This window comes from Liolophura sinensis, chromosome 6 (genome assembly GCF_032854445.1).
Source record: "Liolophura sinensis isolate JHLJ2023 chromosome 6, CUHK_Ljap_v2, whole genome shotgun sequence".
In the NCBI taxonomy this organism is placed as follows: Eukaryota; Metazoa; Mollusca; class Polyplacophora; order Chitonida; family Chitonidae; genus Liolophura; species Liolophura sinensis.
In genome coordinates this window covers 69,140,403-69,162,560 of record NC_088300.1, presented here as the reverse complement: position 1 = coordinate 69,162,560, position 22,158 = coordinate 69,140,403, and the positions used below count along the sequence as shown (strand labels likewise).

The following is a 22,158-nucleotide window of genomic DNA, read 5'->3' as shown; positions in this document are numbered from 1 at the left end:
GCGCCGAGTCATACCAAAGACAAAAAATGGCACTTGTTGCTGCCTCACTTGGCCTTCAGCATTGAGAGGTTAGAGCAACGAAACAGGACTGGCTGGCTCGTTGTCAGTATTATGTGACTGGTTGAGGCGTCACGTCTGGTGTCTTTCTCATGATACTTTAGTGATCGCAGCACTTTGGCACCATGAACTTGCACTGGCACTAAAAGACACAGTAAATGAACACGCACCCTAAAGATTCCTGGTAGTCATATGATTGAAAAATGATAAAGTACATGTGTATTACGCGTAAAACCTCAAGCATACATACATATGTACACATAAATATTTGATGGTTTTCTTTTTAATCTACTTAGATGCCTCCAAACTTAAACATGACCTAAATCACACGGTTTCATTATTATAGCTGCTATAATACAGCCTGTACAGAAAAAAAGATCAGGGCATACCTGTAACCCTATTTGTCCTCTTTGCAGCAATCCCTAGTTGGTGAAGAAGAGGCTCTCCTGGAGGGAAGGCATGACCAAATTCCATGGGATATTGGGGAAGCTGATGACAATACCAAGCGCTTTTTTGGTAAGATATGACTCTGTCTGTTGTGTCCTACTTATACCACATTTAAACTGTCAAACTTCCTCTCTGGCCTTAGGTGGGAAGGTCTGCCAGCAACCTGCAGATGGTTGTGGGTTTCCTCCGGGCTCTGCCCGGTTTCCACCCACCATAATGCTGGCCGTCATCGTATAAGTGAAATATTCTTGAGTATGTATATGTATATATGTATATTAATTTGATGCACATGTTGCACCTGTAATTATGGGGTGAATGCAACCTCGGTAATGTTATGCACTCTTTATCAAATCTTGACTCTACTCACACATTATTTCTGACCATATATTTATAGCCTAAATAGGTGTTTGTCTGAGGGTTGGGGTCAAGGTAGGAAATAGTGGTGTCAGTTTATGTTAAAGACGATGTACCTGCTATAAAAAATTCTTGCACGCACAGGTGAAGTTCAGTATCGTCTGTTAAAATGATGATACCATAAAAAAGAAAATTTCATTATTGCCCCTTCATACCTCTGACTAAAATATACAGTTTTACCGCAGATACATTTTTATGTGGCATAGATTGTTAGATGTGTCTTCGGAATTTAATTTATTATTGCGATACACTTTACATATCAGTATTATAGCTCTTTTTTGTTCCATTGTCTGGGTATAGCCCATACATTGAAAATAATGTTACTTAAACAGATCCTTTAATGACGCCCTAAAGTGTGGCACATTATATGCATGTTTGTTACAAACACTAATATAAATTTTTAGCTGAGTGCATCTCCTACATGAAGTGCATTATTACACTGCAGATTCATCGGAACTCCCAAGTTTGAATTTCTAAAAGACCACCTGTGTAAATTAAGAGATGTCATCTCATTGAATAGAAAGCACCCCCACCCCCTCTCACCCCCAGGCTGGATATATTACATGCATGCCCCTTTTTAATACTTCTGTCAGGTATTATCCCCAAAGAGAAGCCTAAGTTGCTCACAGTGCGTGACGTGAAGCGACAGGCAGAACAGAGACGAGAGAGGGAAAAGTTTCGCCGTGGTCCCGGGGATGAAATAGACTCTGACTTAGCAGGTTAATTATTGTCTTGTCTACATAGCTGTCAGCATGCCAGCCCACTCAGTTGTATCATGTCGCTAGTTTTCACTACATCTTCTACGTGCATCACAAACTGTTTCACTTTGCCTCTGTTTCATATTTAGCAATGTTATAAAGCCCCTAGCTTCCCATCCATGTACTCAAATGTGTTTTTTGTTCAATTTGTCAATGGGCATGTTCTATACTGACCACTAAAACGCTTTTTTTTTGTATAATTTTTTGTGTTTTGCTTTATTTTTGTCAACCAGTGCTTGGGTTTCATAACAACATCAAGCATAATTTTATTATTGTACTAAACTAAAATGTATGTTTACCAATGTCTTTTGTGAGTGTGAGTTTTTGAAAATATGTGGACTTTACATAGATCCTTTCTGTGCTGTCCCTGCTAATCGGTGTGAAGCTCTTTATCATGTCAAGTACATGTAATATGGGACTTTCCACTAATGTCTGTATCTTACAAACAAGCCAACTTGTTAACATAGATTTTTCATTCAAGTATGAAATATACTATATTTCAGCCAAATTTGGTACTCAAAAATTCACTTTCTCATTAAGGCCTTACAAAGATATGTTTGATGTCAACACTTAAAATTTTTCCTGGTAGGAAATCAAGGAAACTTAACAAAAAAATCTGGATAAATCCGTCATAAGCAGTCAGAATGTGGTAGTAGAAAAATGGTAAACTTGAGGTGAAATAAAATAGTTGTAGTATTGTCAATGGCACGTGCCAGTAATTTGTCATATATGGCTTGAGTTGTAAATTATTTTCATGTTATTCATGAAATATTCATGATTCAGGAGTTTTTCCTTAACATAGTTTAGTATGGATTCCATTTTGTATGAATTTGTTCCATCTCACTTACTCTTCACAAGATATTTAAATGTATCTGTTGTTGATTTGCCTGGATAGAAAATGCACCATTAGCGTTAAAAAGAAACTCTCAAAATGCTCTCTGGTTCTACTTGGACTTCCAGATTTGTAACATGCAACATTTGGCTGGTGAATAAGCCATCCTCTTCTTTCTCTCTGCAGATCAGTCTGACTACATGTTATCACCAACGGATCACTCTTACTCGGAGTGGGACGCCCGGGGTCAACCTGTAGGTGCGTACCATGATGCCGAGAGGGGCGGGATGTTCACAGCCACCATGGCGAGGACGGTTGCCTTGGGTGATAACACTAATGGCCTCCGTCTCTATGAGAACCTCCCAGGCAGCGATGATGAGGGACAGAATGGAGACGCTGGCCATGAGCCTCGTCAGAGACGTAACCCGTCTATAGTGTCACTTCCACCCAGTCTACTAGGGCCCAAACCGTTCACGCCTTACCAGGACGCCTTGGTCACTCAGTTCAGCGAGAGTAACAAGACTGGTGAGGGTTACAAACCTTCCTCTTCCTTCATCACACGACCGGTCAAGGCTGACCTGGTCACGTCCTCAACACCGCTTCTCTACGCTCCTAAACCCTTCACCCGGGATAGCTCCGGCCTCCCATCAGCTGTGGTGAAGAAGACAAAATCTCCCCGACGTGGGGCGCGGTACCTGACCATCTCCAGCAGCCAGCCTCTCACTCTGGAGACACCCACAGTGAAGGCTGATATCATGAACACTGCAGCAGGAGACTTGATACGACCTGTAAGTCATCATCAGTGTTGCCATGGTTTCATTTACATGTAACTGTAAATTACAACTGCTCAGTAGTGAATTGTGACTTAAATACAGCCCTACATAGGTGTTGGTGTCTCAGATGTCACAGTAGATGACTGCAGCTTATTGTCAGTGAGGATTGGTGGGTTGGGATCTCTTGTTCAGACTGCTGTGATGGTTCAGGCACAGATTGGCTGTTACTAGCAGGCTGCATGTGGATCAGTGGGGTTGCATGATCAAATTTCACAGGGCCATATCTAAAGCCATTTTATTTCCTTAAAAAGGTTCATTTCCTCTCCGGCCCTACGTGGGAAGATCTGACAGCAACCAGTGGATGGTCGTAGGTTTCCCCCGGGTTCTGCCCAGTTTCCACCCTCCATAATGCTGGCCACCGTCGTATAAGTGAAATATTTTTGAGTACGGCGTAAAACACCAATCAAACAAATAAATAAATAAATAAATAAAAAGGTTCATACTTCCAAACAATAGGACATCCATCCTAATCAGTTTATTAAATTTAGGTAACAATTAACTTGAACAAAAGTATGATGTTTTTTTCATGAGCCTACCATATTTTGCATAACTGTTCTACCTTTATTCCATTTTCGCAGGTGGATATGGTACCGGACATAGTGAAGAGCTCTACAACTAACCCTGACATGTTTGATGAGTTGGCCATAGAGAGAGACATTGTAAGCCATTCTGTAACCCACATTTTGACTCGTGAGATATGATGTCAGGGTTTTCAGTAGTAATGTGAGCATGTTTAATGAACATAAAATTTACTGTTACAAATATAAAAGATCAAAATTTTCGTGAAGAACTATTGCAGGTCTATGTAAAAGGTAAATCACAGGGATATATTATCCAAAATGCATTTTTGTCCACATTTGCTGAACTTAGATAGATTCATGTACATACAGATAGATAGTGTTCATTTCAGACACGTATATGGTCTGTAGGAAAACGAATACAACAATGAATAGTGAATAATGATACAAGCCACAAGCAACATACATGTATATGCAGAGTGACTGTAACTGTTCTGCAGGAACAAGAGCATATACAAAGTTTAAAACTGTTTAGGCTGAAAGGTGAGATTGCCTCATTCCATTGCTGTGGATTAAATTTGTTTACATGTAGTTACCAGAACACTTTTACCTGAGAAATTGTTTGAATTGTTTTATCAGTAAGGGTTATGTATAACTTACACATTTCAGTTTAGCACTGAAAATCCTATGTTATTCTTGTACACCAGTTGGGTTTTCCTGAGAAGGTGAACATACCTGAGCGCTACGTTCCAGACTCGGACGATGATGATCTGACAGAGGAGGAGAAACGCTGGCGCCAGGAGAGGTCGGAGAGGATTAAGCGTGTCCTCACCAATCAGAGGTGAGCTCTTATAATTACACAGACAATTTCTGAAGCACTGTTGGCAGATTGTACATAGTAATTGGGGGTGGGGTGGGACCCTGTTGGTTCAGTCCCAACCTAAGGCTTGGCATACACAGGAGGTCAAGACACAACTCAATTCAACTGTTGTAGACAGTTAGACTCAGTCGCTGTTGAACGTCTGACTTTGGATTGAACAGTCGTACATGTAGCAGCTGGAGTACAATTGCAGTTATTTCGCCTAACCACCTGATGCAGGCAGACAAGTCGAGTTGAGTCAAGTTTGGTCTTTAGCTACCGTGTATGTAGATCTTTAGCTTCCCCCTTCATCGATATCTCTGTTAGCCTAGGGGGAAATGAAGAGTAAGCAGTAAAGGGTGTTACATGAAGTTTGTTGAAGGTGGCATGTCTGGGAAAAGTTTGTTAGTTACTTGGCAAAAGGCTGGTGGTTTTATACTCCAGACAATCTGATTTCCTTTGCCGACACTGTATAGGATTTGATTGCCATTGTGCAGGACTGATTACCCCCAAAAACAGAAGTGTCGCTAAGTAACATTATGATAGAAAAGATCACCTATTTCAGAAATACCAAAACAGTATCCTTTCAGTAACTTATTTACAGAACACTTGTTTGAGATCAATAATAATACTCAAAATAAAAAATGGGTAGCTTTATAGTAGTCATGGAAGATCAAATGTAACTAAACTTGTTCCAGTAATGGTTTGTAAATTGTACCCAGTCTGATGTTTTCTCTTTATTATACCAATGTCTGGATGTTACAGTATTCAGGATTTGTCTAAGTCTGAGATTGGTGTCGGGGAGTGGTGTCCACGAGAAGGTACAGGAACAGAAGCAGGCCAGAGAGCACCTGTTAATGTTACAACAGGACCTGGCAGACAAGTTACCCTCAAGAGTCGACAGGCAGCGGGTAGGTACATCTGCTTCAAGATTACACGTCTTGCATTCTGATGACTCTCTGATGACAAAAATCGTTATTTTTAATAGAGGAATAGATAAATGTACTAGAGGGTGTGTGACATATGCATATAAATGCACTGAGTTATGTAGAGGTATATATTTATATGTGCTAGATGGTGTATGACAGATACATACATGTAAAAATGCGTTGATTTATTTGAGGGTGCAGGAAATGTACATGAAAATACTTGGGGCTATTTGTAGAGGTATTTCATTTTGTAGGGTAGATTTTAGAGGGTGTGTTTAAATTGAGGGGTATTTTTTTACTGTAATAAGACTTGTACATACACATAAAATAGTATGCAGTTTTTGGAATTATTGTGACAACGCAGTGACATCCCAGTGCTAAATGACATGGCCGCCTAACTGCAGGGTAGCCTGTCTTTTAACATGGCAGTATTCATGTTATCGCACTACGACCAGGTTCTCGTTAGTTTTGCAATATCTGACACCAAAACCCAACCAAAAGCATAATTCAGAAGATTAATCTACTGTTTAATTAGCCGTTCAGTATTGTATATATCTTCCCTTGTTGAAACAGGGAGCTTGCTTGACCCTACCATGCCATAAGCAGTTACATCCTTTCATCAAGGGATGTCACCTCTGTTGTTGTATCTTGAAACTTTCATATATCGGGTGGGCATAAAAAAAATGGGCCGTACTTTGACACTCAATATCTCCGAAACCTGTTATGTCAGCTTCTAAAAATTTACACACTCAAAAGCCATTATGTCCTAAGTATACAGACCAAATTTCAATTTCATCCTTTAAGATTGCTGTTCATGGGACCAGAGTCCAAACACATGTTCCATCATTTCAAAATGATGTTCTACTTGTTTTACTTGAAAAAGGTGATCAATTGTTCCTCCATCTTCTCGGAAAACGTTGCTTCCATGAACTAATTGTCCTGAATCTCCTAAGAGTAATTCTTTTCCAGCAGTCCTTGATGCGTGTCACACAGGTGGCAGCATGCGCTCTACTCATGACACCTGATGCAGTGTGGGTCACCAGAACGTGCGTTTTTGAGGCTATGTTTTCATTTTAACCCTTTGTACAGACTACTCAGCTATGACCTTGAAAATTGGTCAGTATATTAACAAAATCATGGCATTTGAATGTCTAAAGTTTGAAAGGGTTTGAACAAAGGATAATGGAGCAGTGTAGCATCAAAGTACAGCCCATTTTTTTCATGCCCACCCGATTATATCATACAAGTAGCTATTCTGTGAAATATTTTTGAGTATGGGGTAAAACAGCATTCAAGTAGATAAATAAATAAATCATAAGTCTTTCAATCAGAGGCTGATAATTTGTATTAGTTTCATGTACTCCCATGTAAATGCACAATGTCATGATATATTATGAATCATAAGTTGAATGTACTTTTCCACGTCTAGTAGCTGTGTATTTAAAGCACTCTGTGTACATGTGTATAGCAGAGGGTTTGCCGCGAATGGCGGGCGTGGCCAGTAGACAACGGGTACCAGGCGAAGATGCCAGGGGTCGTAGGAGTGATAATATCAACCGCTTTAACTTGATGTATCAGTCTCTACCCGTGAAGCCAGAACGAATGAGGAACCGAGTTGATCACAAACTGGCCTTCTTGATCGGGGAGCTAGACAGTCAGAGCAGCCACTAGGTAGATGTCTGACTAGATTCACGGTTTTTAGTACTACTAGTTTAATTTTGTGCATGCAGTGCGGTGTGGTTGTTTGGGGCTCTGGCATTTTTATCTGGCAAACCACAAGTTCATTTAGGATTTAAACAGCAAGTAGTTGTATTTCCAAAAAAATGAAACCAGCTTTGAACTCGATATTTGAGCATTTTATTACGCCGTCACAAGAAGTATGATTTGTTTCATTTTTTTCAGAATATGACAACACCAATTTAAAGTGTTAATTTACGGGCCAAAAGAAAATCCTTCCTCCAATGTTGGAAAAGGGCATAAAAATAAAAAAGAAACTTAAAAATCATCTAGCTTGTGGGAAATGTGGACTGTCCTAGCAATTTTTTCTGTTGAAGACATATTTACAGAAATCTTTGTAAAACAGGAAAATAATAAAAGTAAAAACATCGACCAAAATAAACAGGTGAATTTTTATTTTTATTCTTTATAATTGAATTTTTTAGTGTCTTCTTCTCGTAAAGCACAAAATTAAATTGGTGTTGCCTATAAACACTACTTGTGCTTTACATAAAATTATCAGTGGAACTTCTTGATATCAAGAAGGTTTTTTTTTGTTTTGTTTTTTTTTCGCCTTGCTCTGCAAATTGCTTTTTTATCTTTTTTTCCCCCACTAACACTATTTGCTTTTGTTTCTCTTTAGTCCCTAACAGTTTTTTGGTTTTTCACTTTCATGGTAGTGCAAATTCTAGTTTATCTCAAACCAATGTGTTTAGGATGGATTTGTGTCACATTTTTTCCGAGCGGAACTGTGTTTGCTCCTTCTTCTATTTCCCTTCTCCATAAAGCCTTCCCTGTCAGACTCAATTTGGCCTTTTTGGGATGATATTTCAGCTAATGTTCCTGTACAGTCCATGTTTATCTATTCAGGGGAGAATACTGTGTTTAGCAGTGTGCACTAGTGGGTCATATCCGTGGGGATTTCACAGTTACATGAATAATATTTACTTGTGCACACAAGACATGTAGTATAGTATCCTCCCCAGAATAAATGAATAGTTTATTCCTAAAAGGTCAACAGTTTACTTTTACACCATCTTGACTCTTTCTCAAACCCTTTTCATTTCCATTTTATCTTTTCTGTGCTCAGAAGTTGTCTTATGAATAGTATGCAAAATGAGAATATACCTTCAATAAAAGTTGTTGTCAGTCGTTGCCTTGCTTCTTGAGGAAACTTGATGATCAAAAAGTGGTATTCAAGTTGTGTGAGCTATGAGATCTTACAAACTGGCTTAAGACATTTTGAGAAGTAATTTGTTTTAATTTTTTTTTTGTTTTCACACAAGTGTGCATGTCAGTTATTACATATAACTGATGTCAAAAAACAAATTATAGACATATCTTGGAAGTATCCAATGTATATTTATGTTGGCAAATGTTGGTAAATAAGGTTCAAACTAAATAATAATCAAAACGTGTAACTGTTGTTCATGCAAATCCAGACTTCCGAAAATCTGTTAGCCCTGTTCGCAAAGTCTGATGATTCTTTCATCAGTATCACAGCTGCATGCAACAATCTTTTTGAGAAGTTGCTATTCTGTGGATCATTGGTACATTAGGGAAATGTATGCACATTTCCTTCACAGGTATGATGTAGTCAAGCGGTACACTGTATGTATGTGTGTGTACAGGGAACAGCTGCACTGTTAACAGCGTGTACAGTTGGAAAGCTGACAACGTGTAAATTTTACAGCCCAATTTACGGGTATCTCAAGAGCCTTGTGTTGAAATTATGTTTTATATTATTTTGGACGGTGAACTTAGAAAACTTTCTAAGGAATTTGTCTCTTATGGCTTTTGCTTCGTTTGAAGGCCTGTTTATTTGGTTTATAACATGTACCGCTACAATATTCCATCCAGAGAAAATTATTTTCTGGATATAATAGTTAAATATCAGGGTATTACATTTGGAGAGGTTACAATCATTGAGAGAAGAGGATCTTGTTCACATGCTTTCATGTTGTTCAGGACATGGCTTGGATGTGAAATACTTGGCATGTAAAATCCAGATTCAACCCATGAAGTGATATATAATTATATCAAAATCAATAGAGATGCATGCATGCTTATGGTTATATTTCGAGAGACGATGTGACTTTTTGTGCTGGAAAAATTAGGTATTAAAACCACAATGACACAGAGAATAATACACTGCGTTCAGCTAGTACTGATTGTGCTGTTCTTTGCCAGTTATATAGGTCATTCATAATATGGCTACATTTGTAGTTAGAAACGGGACTTTTTCTATATGAAAATGAAGTTCTTTCACATCGACAGATCATGAGGTGCAAGGCGGTATTTTATTGCAATCACATGGGTAAAAACTGCCTTCCAAATGGTCAACTAGTACAGAACCCTTTTATTAGCACAGAATTCTCAGGAATTTGTAATCAAAATGCATTTTAGAAGAAGAATCTGGTTATCTGTTTGCCAGTGGTAAATACCGTATGATATAGTTTGTGTTAAGTTTGTATCAGCTCCACAAACGCGATGCAGATTTTTCTAAAGAATTTAGAATGTATTGTTTTTACATTCCCATAAATGTGTTTTTTTTTGACATATGTTTGTTACACTTTGCCAAATGAAGTATTGGGATACTGTCAATGTTTGTTTGGTAGTGTCTCATACTTTGTTCATTTAGCTTCCTGATCTTTGAATCCAGCAGCATAAACATATGCAACCTTTCATGCTTGCCACCAAATTTGCTAAAATCCAATATCTCTGCTAAGCATGTTGGGAGAAGAAAGACATGAGATATATTCTTCTGGCTGTAGCATGGCTCTTGTGGCAGGTTTACCTACATGTACATGCCTGTACCGTTGTAGTATGCCCTATGATCATATCTAAGACACATTTTAATAGCTATAGTTTGCAAGAACCAGATCATTTGCATGGGACATTTCTGGTATCTCTGGTATATGTATATATAATACATACATTATATTAACAGCAATTAGATGTGGCTCAACAAAAGTGATTCGCCAGGGTTCGTATGTGGCCTTGAAATTAACAATTCCTTGAAAATCAGGAGGTTTGTAGTTTAGCCTGGAAAATCAGGAAGTTTGTAGTTTAGCCTGGAAAATCAGGAGGTTTTGTAGTTTAGCCTGGAAAATCAGTAGGTTTTGTAGTTTAGCCTGGGAAATCAGGAGGTTTTGTAGTTTAGCCTGGAAAATCAGGAGGTTTTGTAGTTTAGCCTGGAAAATCAGGAGGTTTTGTAGTTTAGCCTGGGAAATCAGTAGGTTTTGTAGTTTAGCCTGGGAAATAGGAGGTTTTGTAGTTTAGCCTGGAAAATCAGTAGGTTTTGTAGTTTAGCCTGGGAAATCAGGAGGTTTTGTAGTTTAGCCTGGAAAATCAGGAGGTTTTGTAGTTTAGCCTGGAAAATCAGGAGGTTTTGTAGTTTAGCCTGGGAAATCAGGAGGTTTTGTAGTTTAGCCTGGGAAATCAGTAGGTTTTGTAGTTTAGCCTGGAAAATTAGTAGGTTTTGTAGTTTAGCCTGGAAAAGCCATGAAATAGAGACTGTACAGGACCAACCAATGGGTTGTTGTGGATAGTATGCAGATGTTTTTCTGTTGGAGGAATTTCTTTTTCAACATCTTTTAAATTGTGTAGTACATGTCTTGTATAAGGGAAAGTCTGTATTCATTTAAGGTTATTTAACATTGCTATAAGCATTGTATAAGTGTAGAATATTTATTCCAATTAGCTTGGATGAATTATACGCCTGGAAAAGCCTTGAAAATTTTTTTTATTTATTTGATTGGTGTTTTATGCCATACTCAAGAATATTCCACTTAGACACCGGCGGCCAGCATTATAGTGGGCCCTGTAGGGAAACCGACGACCATCCGTAGGTTGCTGCCAGACCTTCCCACGTACAGAAGCCATGAAATAGCCTGGAAATTGGGAATTTTTGAAGTGTACAAACCCTCGCGCACTCAGCATGCTATATCTGGTTGCTGTTGATGTTACCTTATGACAGATCACATGCAGTACACGTGTTGTCCGGCATATCGGAGGACTGCAACCTGAGAGCACATTAACCATAAAATCACCTAGTCATACTAACGATGGCTTGATGGTGTGCACTGAGAAACAGACTCACCGTTCACTGGCCATAGTCAGTCTGAAAATCACATGCTTCGCGCACTACCACTGATTATCTAAACTCACTGTGTAAAAATACTTGGACAGAGGAATGGCTCTTTGAAATATCTTAATAAACAGTTTGCTTTCTTCTATATGTAGAACATGTTTTCGCTTTCTATTCAACTTTATAAAAGATGGACTGTGTGAGAAATTTAAACAGATATGCAGAATTTGGATGCTGTCCACAGCTATGTCTCTCATTTGAATGTGATTTAAAATTATCAAGCAACCTGTGTTGTATTTTGCTCTGAGCATGTTGAGATAAATTACATGTAAGTTTGATGTATAGCTCCATACTTTAGAGGCACAAAAAAGAACAGCAGGGTTTAGTGTTAACGGTACAGCATATAATGAATACATGTAAGCTTACCCTATGTTAAGCTCAAGATTACTTCATTCACGAGACTCCCTGTACTTAGCTACTGCTTACAACATTTTGTGATAACCTGAAGTATTGCCTTGTTTCAGAGCGGAGAAAAACATGGTCCAGTGAAGTCCAGCCCAGAGAGAGTTTTTACCAGGATGGCGACAGCTTTGAGGAGTATGGTTATCACAGAGGCAGCCCTAGTCAGGGGTATCACTCCCGGCAGAGGACCCTCTATGCCTGAGCTAGGGGTCATCTCCACAAGACAAATCTGGGAGAAGAGAACTGACAACCCAACATAGATCACATCTGGGCAACTCAGGTGTCCTTATGTCCACAAAGGTGTTCACATGGCAGACCTTATGTCCAATCAGGTGTCTTTATTTCAGCACAGGTGTCCTCATGTCAGCACAGGTTTTTCATATGTCCACACAGGTGTCCTCATGTCAGCAAAGGTGTCCTCATGTCCACACAGGTGTCCTCATGTCAGCACAGGTGTCCTCATATCCACACAGGTGTTCTCATGTCCACAAAGTTGTCCTCATGTCAGCAAAGGTGTCCTCATGTCCACACAGGTGTCCTCATATCCACACAGGTGTTACCCTGACCACACTATACATTGACAAAGCTGCATCATGGCTTCCGTATGGGTGATTTTTTCTCTGTCCACAGGGGTGGAGGCTAATCCAACAACATGTGTATTCAGGTGCTAAAGTGTTGTTTTTTTTTTTTTTACATTATCAGCAGAACGGACAAATAAATACTCCACTCTTGCTATATTATGGCCATGATAAAGCTGTACGAAACAAAATTCACCACATTTAGATCAAATGTTTCATAGCTGCCAAGGGGTAAACATACCATTTCATCTCATGTCTTGATTATCATTGTAGCAATTACTCAAACTGGTTAAGCGAGTAGTTATTTTTTAATGCCTTTAATCATGTATATACAATAAGAAGTCGTGTGTCTGTTCTGGGAAATAGTGGATTTAGAAAGAAGATTTCTGTAGAAGGGAAAGAACTCTAATTCAAATGTATGAGAGGAGGTAATTGACATATGACCTCCATATGTCAGTCGCTAAGATGTATGTGATGTAAAAAGAGGCATATTTTACACTTTACTACACATAATTATCCTTGCCATTTGTTACTCATAAGATTTTTATAAAAAGTGTTTACCAACTGAATATCCATCCTGTGTCTTTGTATATATATAACAAAGCTTGCATGTCTATTTTACTTACATATCTATTAACCCAGTAATATTTTTCTATACATTGTTTATATCTCATCATTCCTTGTTGGGTTTAAAATATTATTAACATTAACAATGTAAATTAGCTATTCTACAACGGGATTTGATTGTTGTTAAAGAGGTTGTCTCCTAATTTGTCTAGATTTTTATGTTTGTAAACGTGAGGTTGTGAGCCTAAGCTGTTTATAAAGTTTATACTAGAGTTGTGAAGAGAATGTTGTCTCTGTACTATAGAAAACATTACTTCTTTAATAACACTAATATTTTTTTTTCGTAATGTAGTATCCTTTAACCCTCCTATTATGAAATACCTGGAGTATCAGAGCCCTATCCACTCCATAACACATACATGTACACAATGATTAAACATTTTGTACCCAGTAACAGAGGTACTTACAATCTTATTAAAGTATGCATATCACTTTCTTTCGTTAGCATCATATTTACTAGCTTAAAGATGTTATTTTATGTTGGATGGGAGATAAGGAACAAACCTTGTACGCCAAAAACATCATGTGTTTGAAATGTCTGACGACAGCAGATTTTAACATTTCGTGTATGGTAGTCCTGTGAATGTTGCCCTGGTTCCCGATGTGTGGCTGGGTATTCCGGTCACCACTACTTCGTGACAGCGAAGGAAAAGTGAACTGATGAGGTGATGAACAAGATGATTTATAGATTTTGTCAAGTACTCTCAGAGTTTGGGACGACCAGTGTCTTAACTGAAGAAATCGGAAATGGATGGGAAATCTCATGCTTTTCTGACGGATCCTTGAGTAACTTGAGACTAGTACGGGTGTTAAGTGAGTGAAATCTAAATGCATATTTATATATCGCTTATTAACTGACTCTACTCAACCATATCTGAAAACGTCACAGATAAAGTTAATGACGTTGAGTGGTATTCGCCAGTCTATTCATTGCATACCACTGACTGTGTATTAAAATATGACCTTATTATTTGAGGGGTATTTTTGATTGATTCTGAAATGGAACTTAAATTGGAATGCATAACGTTGAACAAATTTTAGAAATCTTTACTCTACATATTTTGTGCGTTCCATAGTGATAGCTATTTGTATAGATATAAAGATTACCTCTGTACTGGATTATTTTCACATATCAGTATATTTAGTCACCTCTGTTTTCACTAATCAGGTCACTAATGCTACTGGGCCACATACGCGTAAGGCAGAGTTGTCTTGTTAAACAGGATTGAAGCGAACACACACGTGTTCTTTGCAATTAAACCTGCAAATGTCGTCATACTTTTAAGCAAGACAAAAGATTAGTAGCTTGCACATGTATATGCAACTGATGTATTTTGATACTGGGTATTGAAGAATTGCAAATCAGAATTTGACTACTGCCTGCCGAAAGAAACGGAGACAACATTTTAAGACGTTATTCTGCTAAATATAATCAAGGCCAGCACCTTTCTGAAACCACGTGTAAAAAAAAAAATAACAGAAGAGCTGTTTTAATTTTGTGAGAGAAATAAAATGCATATTTAAAACTTAGGGTTAGTTACAAATATGCATTCGCTGCAAAAGATCACATTTCTTAACCGTCCTGCATGATTTGTTTTTTGAAGAATAAAGCCTGTCCATATTGTGATGTATTTGTTAAATGCAGGGTACTCTGTCTTTGAGATAGCTGTTAACATTCCAGGTATTTCCTGGCTATTTCTTTGGTGTATTTTTGTAGAAAGGATGCAGTATATCGGGAGAGGAAGGGTGACTCAAAATTATCTCCATGTACTTCATTTACGACTAAATATTTCATGTCAAGGCATAATGTCTATGAATTCCTGACAATATCTGTGCAAACTGTATAAATATAAATTTCTTGCACAATTGTACATAAAACGAAGTACCGACATGCTCAGTTATTTAGTACAACAGCCAAGCGTTATCAGTATATGCAAGGTTATATGATCTAATCACTGTTTCAGGATATGATGTATACATATATATATATCACTTCTAGCGATATAGTTAACTACTTTGTTAACATTTATGAATGCCTTGAAATACATATATATGTTTTTAATAAAGAGTTTTTTGTATTGTATCTTTGTAGCGTCTTATTTCGTGTGTTCTGAAGAATGGTTGATAATACTTAAAAATGAGAATATTTCTAGACTATAAGACTTACGTATTTCTCGGATAATTTCGTATAACCTAAAACTCTAAAAATCTGAAATGATCAGAAAACCATGCAGTGATCAAACAAACACTCCCATACCTTTACCTTGGATCATTTAACATTTGACACAAGGCGTGTAGATACCACAGTCTCATAGTTTTATTAATGTCGCCTCTGTTTTTTCAAAAAGCAACCGACATGAAACCAACTAAATTTGCGTTTTTAGTTTAAAATAGTATGATAAACTGAACCTGTTTACTCCATGAGCTGAAATCTAGGTCCATAACATCAGTTATTCTCTGTTTTTAGTTTGTACATTCAACTAGCAATGTTAGAAGTTGTGTTGACCATACCTTAATACGTTGGCAGTGGTTCATTCAATCACACAATGCACCATTACACGACGAAAACATCATGCATTCTACAAGTTTACATTTTCATGGGATAATTTTATCTGCGTTTTCTTAAAATCGTATTGGTCGCTCTTTGAGACTATCAACACCTGCCAATAAGTCCCTAAGAAATTTAGTTCAGTCGTCCGGATATCTGAACAAAAATAGCTGCACAGCTGGCTAAATGAAATTTCTTTCGGTTTCATTTTTGTCATGTTTCGCGATTTCGGTCCAACAAAGCTATAGAGCCGAATTGGTAGACCAGAAGTTTGCCAGGTGGTGGCCTTCCAGCTTTCTCCACACATACGACGTTAAACTGACACCTGGAATTTGAACATCTCAACACTAAGAGGATGTACAAATTCTGACTTGGCCGGTGCTAGTGCTGGAGTAAACAGAAGATGGCGCAATACGAATGTTGAACGTTACTGTCAGGTATATAGTATTATACTGGCACTTACAGACCAGCTCGCTGTTTACCCTACAATGTTAACGCTCTTGGCGTGGTCGGAGCTGGCTGCTCTCCAGTCGGGGAACAATACCCTTGGGTTATACAAGTGAGGTCAACTGGCTTAGAATGGATTATACATGTATATTATACCCTTCGTCAATTACAAAGAAACTCAAGGTAAAAGAGGGTAGTGTGTACAAGACCATGTCCACCAGAATTAACCTACACGTTTGCACGGAGTTGACATAACGGTGCAAGCGTTCGTCTGGATATCAAGCCATACACCTTAACTGGATGTCATAAACCATACATACAAAAGAAGTCATGCCAGTGGTCACTATTATGTCCAAATTAATCTTCTTGACTCTCTTGGGAGGTGAGTATATAAAGATCTCTGTTTAGCAGAAGTACATCATGTATAACCAAATTCTTGTTTGATTTGTACTGGTCCCGATAGCACAGTTGGTAGAGCGTCCGCTTCGGGACAGGTAGATCCAGGATCAATCCTTGATCGAGTCACACCTAAGACTTTAAAAGATTAGTTGTAACTTCCTCGCTTGGCGTTCAGCATGAAGGGGATAGTGCAACGACTGGTTGACCCGTATCAGTATAATGGCTCGGGCGGCGCGGCTTACTTGCCTTCGGTAAGTCGTCTCAGTGATGCAGCACTAAATAAAAGAGCGGTGGAAATCCGTCCTGCAACAAGGAGGCACATTACACGTACATGCACCCTAAGGATTCCTTCGTCGTCATATGACTGAAAAATTGTTGAGTACGACGTTAAACCCCAAGCACTCACTCACTCACTCGTGTTTCTTTGTTTGATCTTGTGTAATGCCTATCGCTGACCTTAGAGTTAAACAAGACAGTTGTTTCGCAACAAGTGGTAACCTTGCAGTATCTTCATCGAAACGTCGTGGTAACAAACGAAGATGTTGTTACCGAAGTGTCCAGATCACAGTTCAGGTCACCAAGCACTGAAAATTGTCTCAATTTCAATTTGTGCTGTGTTGTGAAGAGACCAAAAGAAACATCATATCTAGTGCGTTGATTCTGAACTTGTACATTTACAGGTTTTTGCGCGGAATCGAGGGTATGTTACTACGATATAGTGTTGGCCAACTTCACTGTGAATCAGTCGCACATTGAGTGTGCAGATGGTATGAGCTGTTGTGGGGATATTACGAGTGTGTACTGCTGTAAGAACGACGTCCATGGCGTTTCAACGTAAGGTTTTACTTCATTCTATTTAATGCATGTTCAGCCGTGCTTGTCATTGTAGATAAAATTGTTTTATTGTTTTTTTTTCAGGTCGGGTCATACCAAGACTTGTAATGGTACTTGTTACTGCCTCGTTTGCCGCTCAGCACCGAGAGGTTAGAGCAAGGAAACGGGTCTGGTTGGCCGGGTGTCAGTATAATGTGACTGGGTGGGGTGTCATGTCTTGTGTCTTCGGCATGATATTTCAGTGGGGGTAGGACTTTGGCGGCATGGACTCACAAAGCCCCAAGAAGACACAGCATATGTACACACACCTTATGACTCCTCGTCGTTATATGCCTGAAAAATTGTTAAGCACGACGTCAAGCCCCAAACATACACACACATATATACTTTAAAAACAAAAGCCTATATATAAATAATTGCCTTGATCATGTACAACAGAAATATTGCTCCGACACCAGGCGACGTTTAGTAATTTTGAACGGATGCGTTTATGCAGTGTATTAGACAGATCTGTATGTATATCAGATATAATATGCACACGAAACTGTGTAATCTGTTCAATTTTCTCCTATAAAACATGATTAAGTGAGTTTGTAAGTTCTTGAGAGAGGTTATATTAAAAAATATTAACTTTACTAGGGTTATTTTAACGACTGATTACTCAGTCATTGCACTGCATGGCTAGCTGCAATTAAGGGAAACAAATTAAGTAACAGTAATTCTCTTTGGATATTCCTGGAAACTTTAGTATGCATTAAATGATCGCCACAAGAACTGTTTTCCACTTACGCGCAATTGGTAGTAACAGATCAGTTATTTTATAGCGGTTTTTAGGCTTACTCTTGCACAAATAATTTCTACATTTATTATACCTCGTCAGGAGGTTTGTTATGTACACATCCAAGGTCGGTGGTTTATTCCTGGATATAGGTCATGTTTATGACATTACCGTTATTACAAGCATAAAAATTCTCGAGCAAAGTAAAACATTCTGGAGCAAGGCGTTCAGCAAGAAATAAATAATTAAATGAACAAACGTAATATAGCGCTTGCCAATGATTTGTCTGGGTTTTTTTTTTTTTCGTGTTGCAGTTCTGTGGTCATTACCGTTGTTGTTGTCGTCGGCGGCGTTATGCTGTTGGCTATGATAATCGGAGTAACTGCTTATTGTGTACAGAGTATGAGCAGTACATTTCGTGTGGTTGGGCACTACGGAGGGTCACCAGGCATCGTGATAGCACCACCTAGCCAAGCAGGTAAAACATCCAAAGCCCCAAACTGTTGCTTACATCCAATTTTGTTCGTTTCCTGATTCACACACAAACCTGATCGCAGTCAAATGAGTTGAATATCCTCAGCTTCGCCTCGATACAATGTTTTGTATAGTTCTCCTCATGTATGGTCTGACCATAACTTATATTTAGGCATTTTCAATTAGCATTATAGGCGACATAGTATTAAAACAACAACTTTAAAAATGGATGCCATTAAAGTATGCAAATTAAATGTGGCAAGCAGCGTCATGTGATATGGTGTTACTATATCTGGGTGCTCAAACATCTACCATTCACTTTTGAATTCATTGATGTTTCAACGTTATTTCACCCATGTTGCTGAAAAGCCATACTGAACAGTGTCTAATATCCATTATTTAACATGAGTGAAATATCAAAGACTTGCTTTTAAAAGGTCATGAATAATTGCGAATTGAAGAGAGTTGTCTTCTTTTCATGTGGCCTACTCGATCTGTTTTATGCAGAAAGTGCTTGGGGTTTGTATGTAAGTAGCAGTAGTACTTATGCGCTATTCTTATGAGTGAAGGCGGAGGGGGCATATATTCTGGGTTATTTTTATGGGTGCGGAGGGTGCGTCGGATAGAGGCGAAGGTTGCGTAAATGGGGCGTTGTGACTGCTGCAGAGGGCTGTCATAATGCATCATGATGGTGTCATAGAACGCGGTATGACGTCACAGTGTTCTAAAAGGTGTGTGTTGTAGTAGCAACAGTGTTGTAGCACGCGGTCCAGGTTCACCGGCCGGCCTGCCTGGGTACAAGTCATGCACATGAGGTCGTGGAGTGCACGGTGGAGTGCGAGTGCACTGGTCCGCTGCCTACATAACCCTGTCATGATCACACACATAAACCTTTCGAAACGCTTTATAGCAGCATTCTGATTGGCTGGATATTCAACATGGTGTAGATGGAGATGGGGATGGTTTTGGGTGTTTCTTTTTTTCACCAGCATTCTAAACCTCAGTGAAGTCAAACTTTATGTGTATATGTATTCATGTATATCTACAGCACTACAGACACGGAATACATGTGTTCATAAAAATAAATGAAAAAAAAAAGCGACACGAGCGTCATCACCATCACCTAAAACAACTCTTCTTCGACCAGCCTACAGCCTTCCGCGTGAACTTGGCCTACGGATTTATCCTGCGTCACCAGGACACCGACCAACTGTGGTATTTCCATCCCAGCACCAACACTCGAGTTCTTGCCTAATCCCGAGACATCCAGTGGTACGGTGACATGGAGGCACTGGCACGTGACCTGTCTGCGACGGACCAGCTGGAATCTGCACGCCAACAACGTCCCAACAGTAAATGGTTCGTGGACACCGTTACCAACGTCAAGTTCGTCCACAAACCTCGTACCACCCCTATTGGCGCACCGATCCCCGACTATGTTACTTTTACGGGAAGCGGAAAGTTCTGGAGGACGGTGTGAGTACCACGTACCTGGACGTCTAGAGACGACCCCAACCCAACCAGCCACCCAGTCCAGCCCAATCGAGACCAGCCCAGCCCAAGCAGACCAACCCAGCCCAGCCCAGCCTAGAAACAAAAAAATAACACACACGAACCTCCGTTAGAGGTACATGGAGGTTGGTGGAGGCATTGATGAGCTTGCCAGCATAAATTGGTCAGTGCCATCGGATGGCCCTCCGCGAGTGTCTCACCTTTGCCATTCACCATTTTGGCTCCCACGTACAAATACGTGTTAGCCAAGCCCGAGTAAGTGTCCTGATCCACGATGGCGATAAAGAATTCCACGGGACCATCGTCTGTGATGCTGGCAATGGGGTTGTAGGCATCCCAACGTCCTCCTTGTACACTGATTTGGGTCGGTAGTAAAGTCCACAAATTAAAATCACTGTTGACCGAAGGTCCGGAACCAGGCTGAAGTCATGCCACCGTGGTTAGCCGAAGATGTCGCGGGGTATTCTCGTCGAATGATTGCGGGAGGCGGTTTGTGTCCAAGGGCGCTTCCGTGAGCGAGTGAGGTTGGGTCGGGATGGAGCTCGCTTTATATTGGGCCTAGGAGTAGGTAAACCAGGAGGTAATAGGCCTACCAACTGATCGATCAGTTGATCAGTTGACCACAGAGGCGTTTACCTCCTTCCACGGCCTGGCGTTTGAGGACTTGCTTGACCTGGGTCCGTAGGAAAATGTCTTTCGTGCCATCCACTGCACTTTGCAAGAGTGCTTCTCCTGCCGTCTTGCCTAGCTTTGCCACCAGCCAAGCCCCTCCTCCTGAGCCCAGTGCTGCCAGCGGTGCTTTAAGGAGACTTCCTAGCACGTTGCCCAGACCCCGTTGAATTCCCACTTCCCGAAAGAGAGGAAATCCACCTCCACCAGTCTGGTTCCAATAAAGCGCAATGTAGGGTTGCTGTGTGTCCGCCGTAGCCATGGTCAGTCTTTATTCCGCAGCGGATTACAGGAGAGCTAAGCCTCGCCGTTGGTGAAAGTGAAGTGTCAGTACCACTTTCCCACCTTCAAATGGCAAAGGGCGATCGGTGTCGTCCCTAAGATCCATTTCGATCATGGAGAAATGCTTCTTCAACACGGAGATGTACTCGATGTGCGTGAAGGTCTCTGTGATGTGGTCGATCCACTGGGCGGAATGAGGCGAAGCAGTGGGGCTAACGTATACCCCACCATGCGAGGCTGGGTGATATCCGAATACACTTACAACCCGGGGATGGTATTATTCAGATGGTCTGAACCAAAAGGAATCATATCCGCTGGGCCATTCAGGACGCCCTCATCGGGAATGCTCATAATCTCCATTCACCGTGGTCTAAAATTCACGGCCTGTGGAGATTTAAAGTCCAGCGTGTTTTTTTTTGACGATACTTTTCGTACCCAAAGACGATTTGATCTGCCACGGATTTAACAAAGTCATTAGGGTTCTTCCTCAATTGGATGTTCAGGACCTGTGTAAAGATGGTGAGTGTAGGGTAGTATCCCTCTGGCAGGAATGACTTTTGTGTACGGTCTTGCCGAAACACACCAAACCAGACCTCGTCGTGGCCTACATTGTACTACGGTCGCAGGTACAATATTTCCGCCAGTCCACATACCTAGTCGCCGGACAGATGAATCGGTAGAGGTAGCTGTGTGGTGTAATGCTTCAACGTATTCCGCCGAAAATAGTTGAGCGAGCTATTACTGGGTAGCGTTGTATAAACGATGCTGTTCACAGAACGTCGGGGAAAGCAACTGACCTTACTCTGTCAGGGGGCGGGGTGTAAATAAGGGCTCCAGCGCTGTGCTGTGGTGGAACAATTCTGTGAGTTTCCATAACATGCTTGGAGCAGAAGGAAGGGTGTGAAACGTCCTGGGACGGAAGGTGTGGGGCGGTCGGAGACGTCGGGGTGTTCACGGTCCCGTTTTTGAAGCACCCTCTGCCGGTTTCCTCTTTAGTGTTGTGACCCGCGTGGGTTCTGGCGATGTTGTTGCTGTCGGTCTTGGTGGTGGTTGTGGTGGTAGAATCGTGTGAGCAGGTGGAGCTACTCGTTGCTG

The 22,158-nt window shown here is 40.2% G+C and overlaps 1 protein-coding gene across 1 annotated transcript in view; it reads left to right on the top strand.

The window, feature by feature from the left end:
* Positions 1–15,203, top strand: part of LOC135467474 (uncharacterized) — a 50,683-nt gene extending 35,480 nt beyond the window's left edge. The window contains 8 exon segments of the mRNA XM_064745248.1: positions 474–573; positions 1,512–1,637; positions 2,695–3,296; positions 3,920–4,000; positions 4,567–4,700; positions 5,491–5,591; positions 5,594–5,629; positions 11,978–15,203. Of these exon segments, the coding sequence (XP_064601318.1) occupies positions 474–573; positions 1,512–1,637; positions 2,695–3,296; positions 3,920–4,000; positions 4,567–4,700; positions 5,491–5,591; positions 5,594–5,629; positions 11,978–12,117 (1,320 nt within the window). The 3' untranslated portion in view covers positions 12,118–15,203.
* Positions 15,204–22,158: the final 6,955 nt, after the last annotated feature.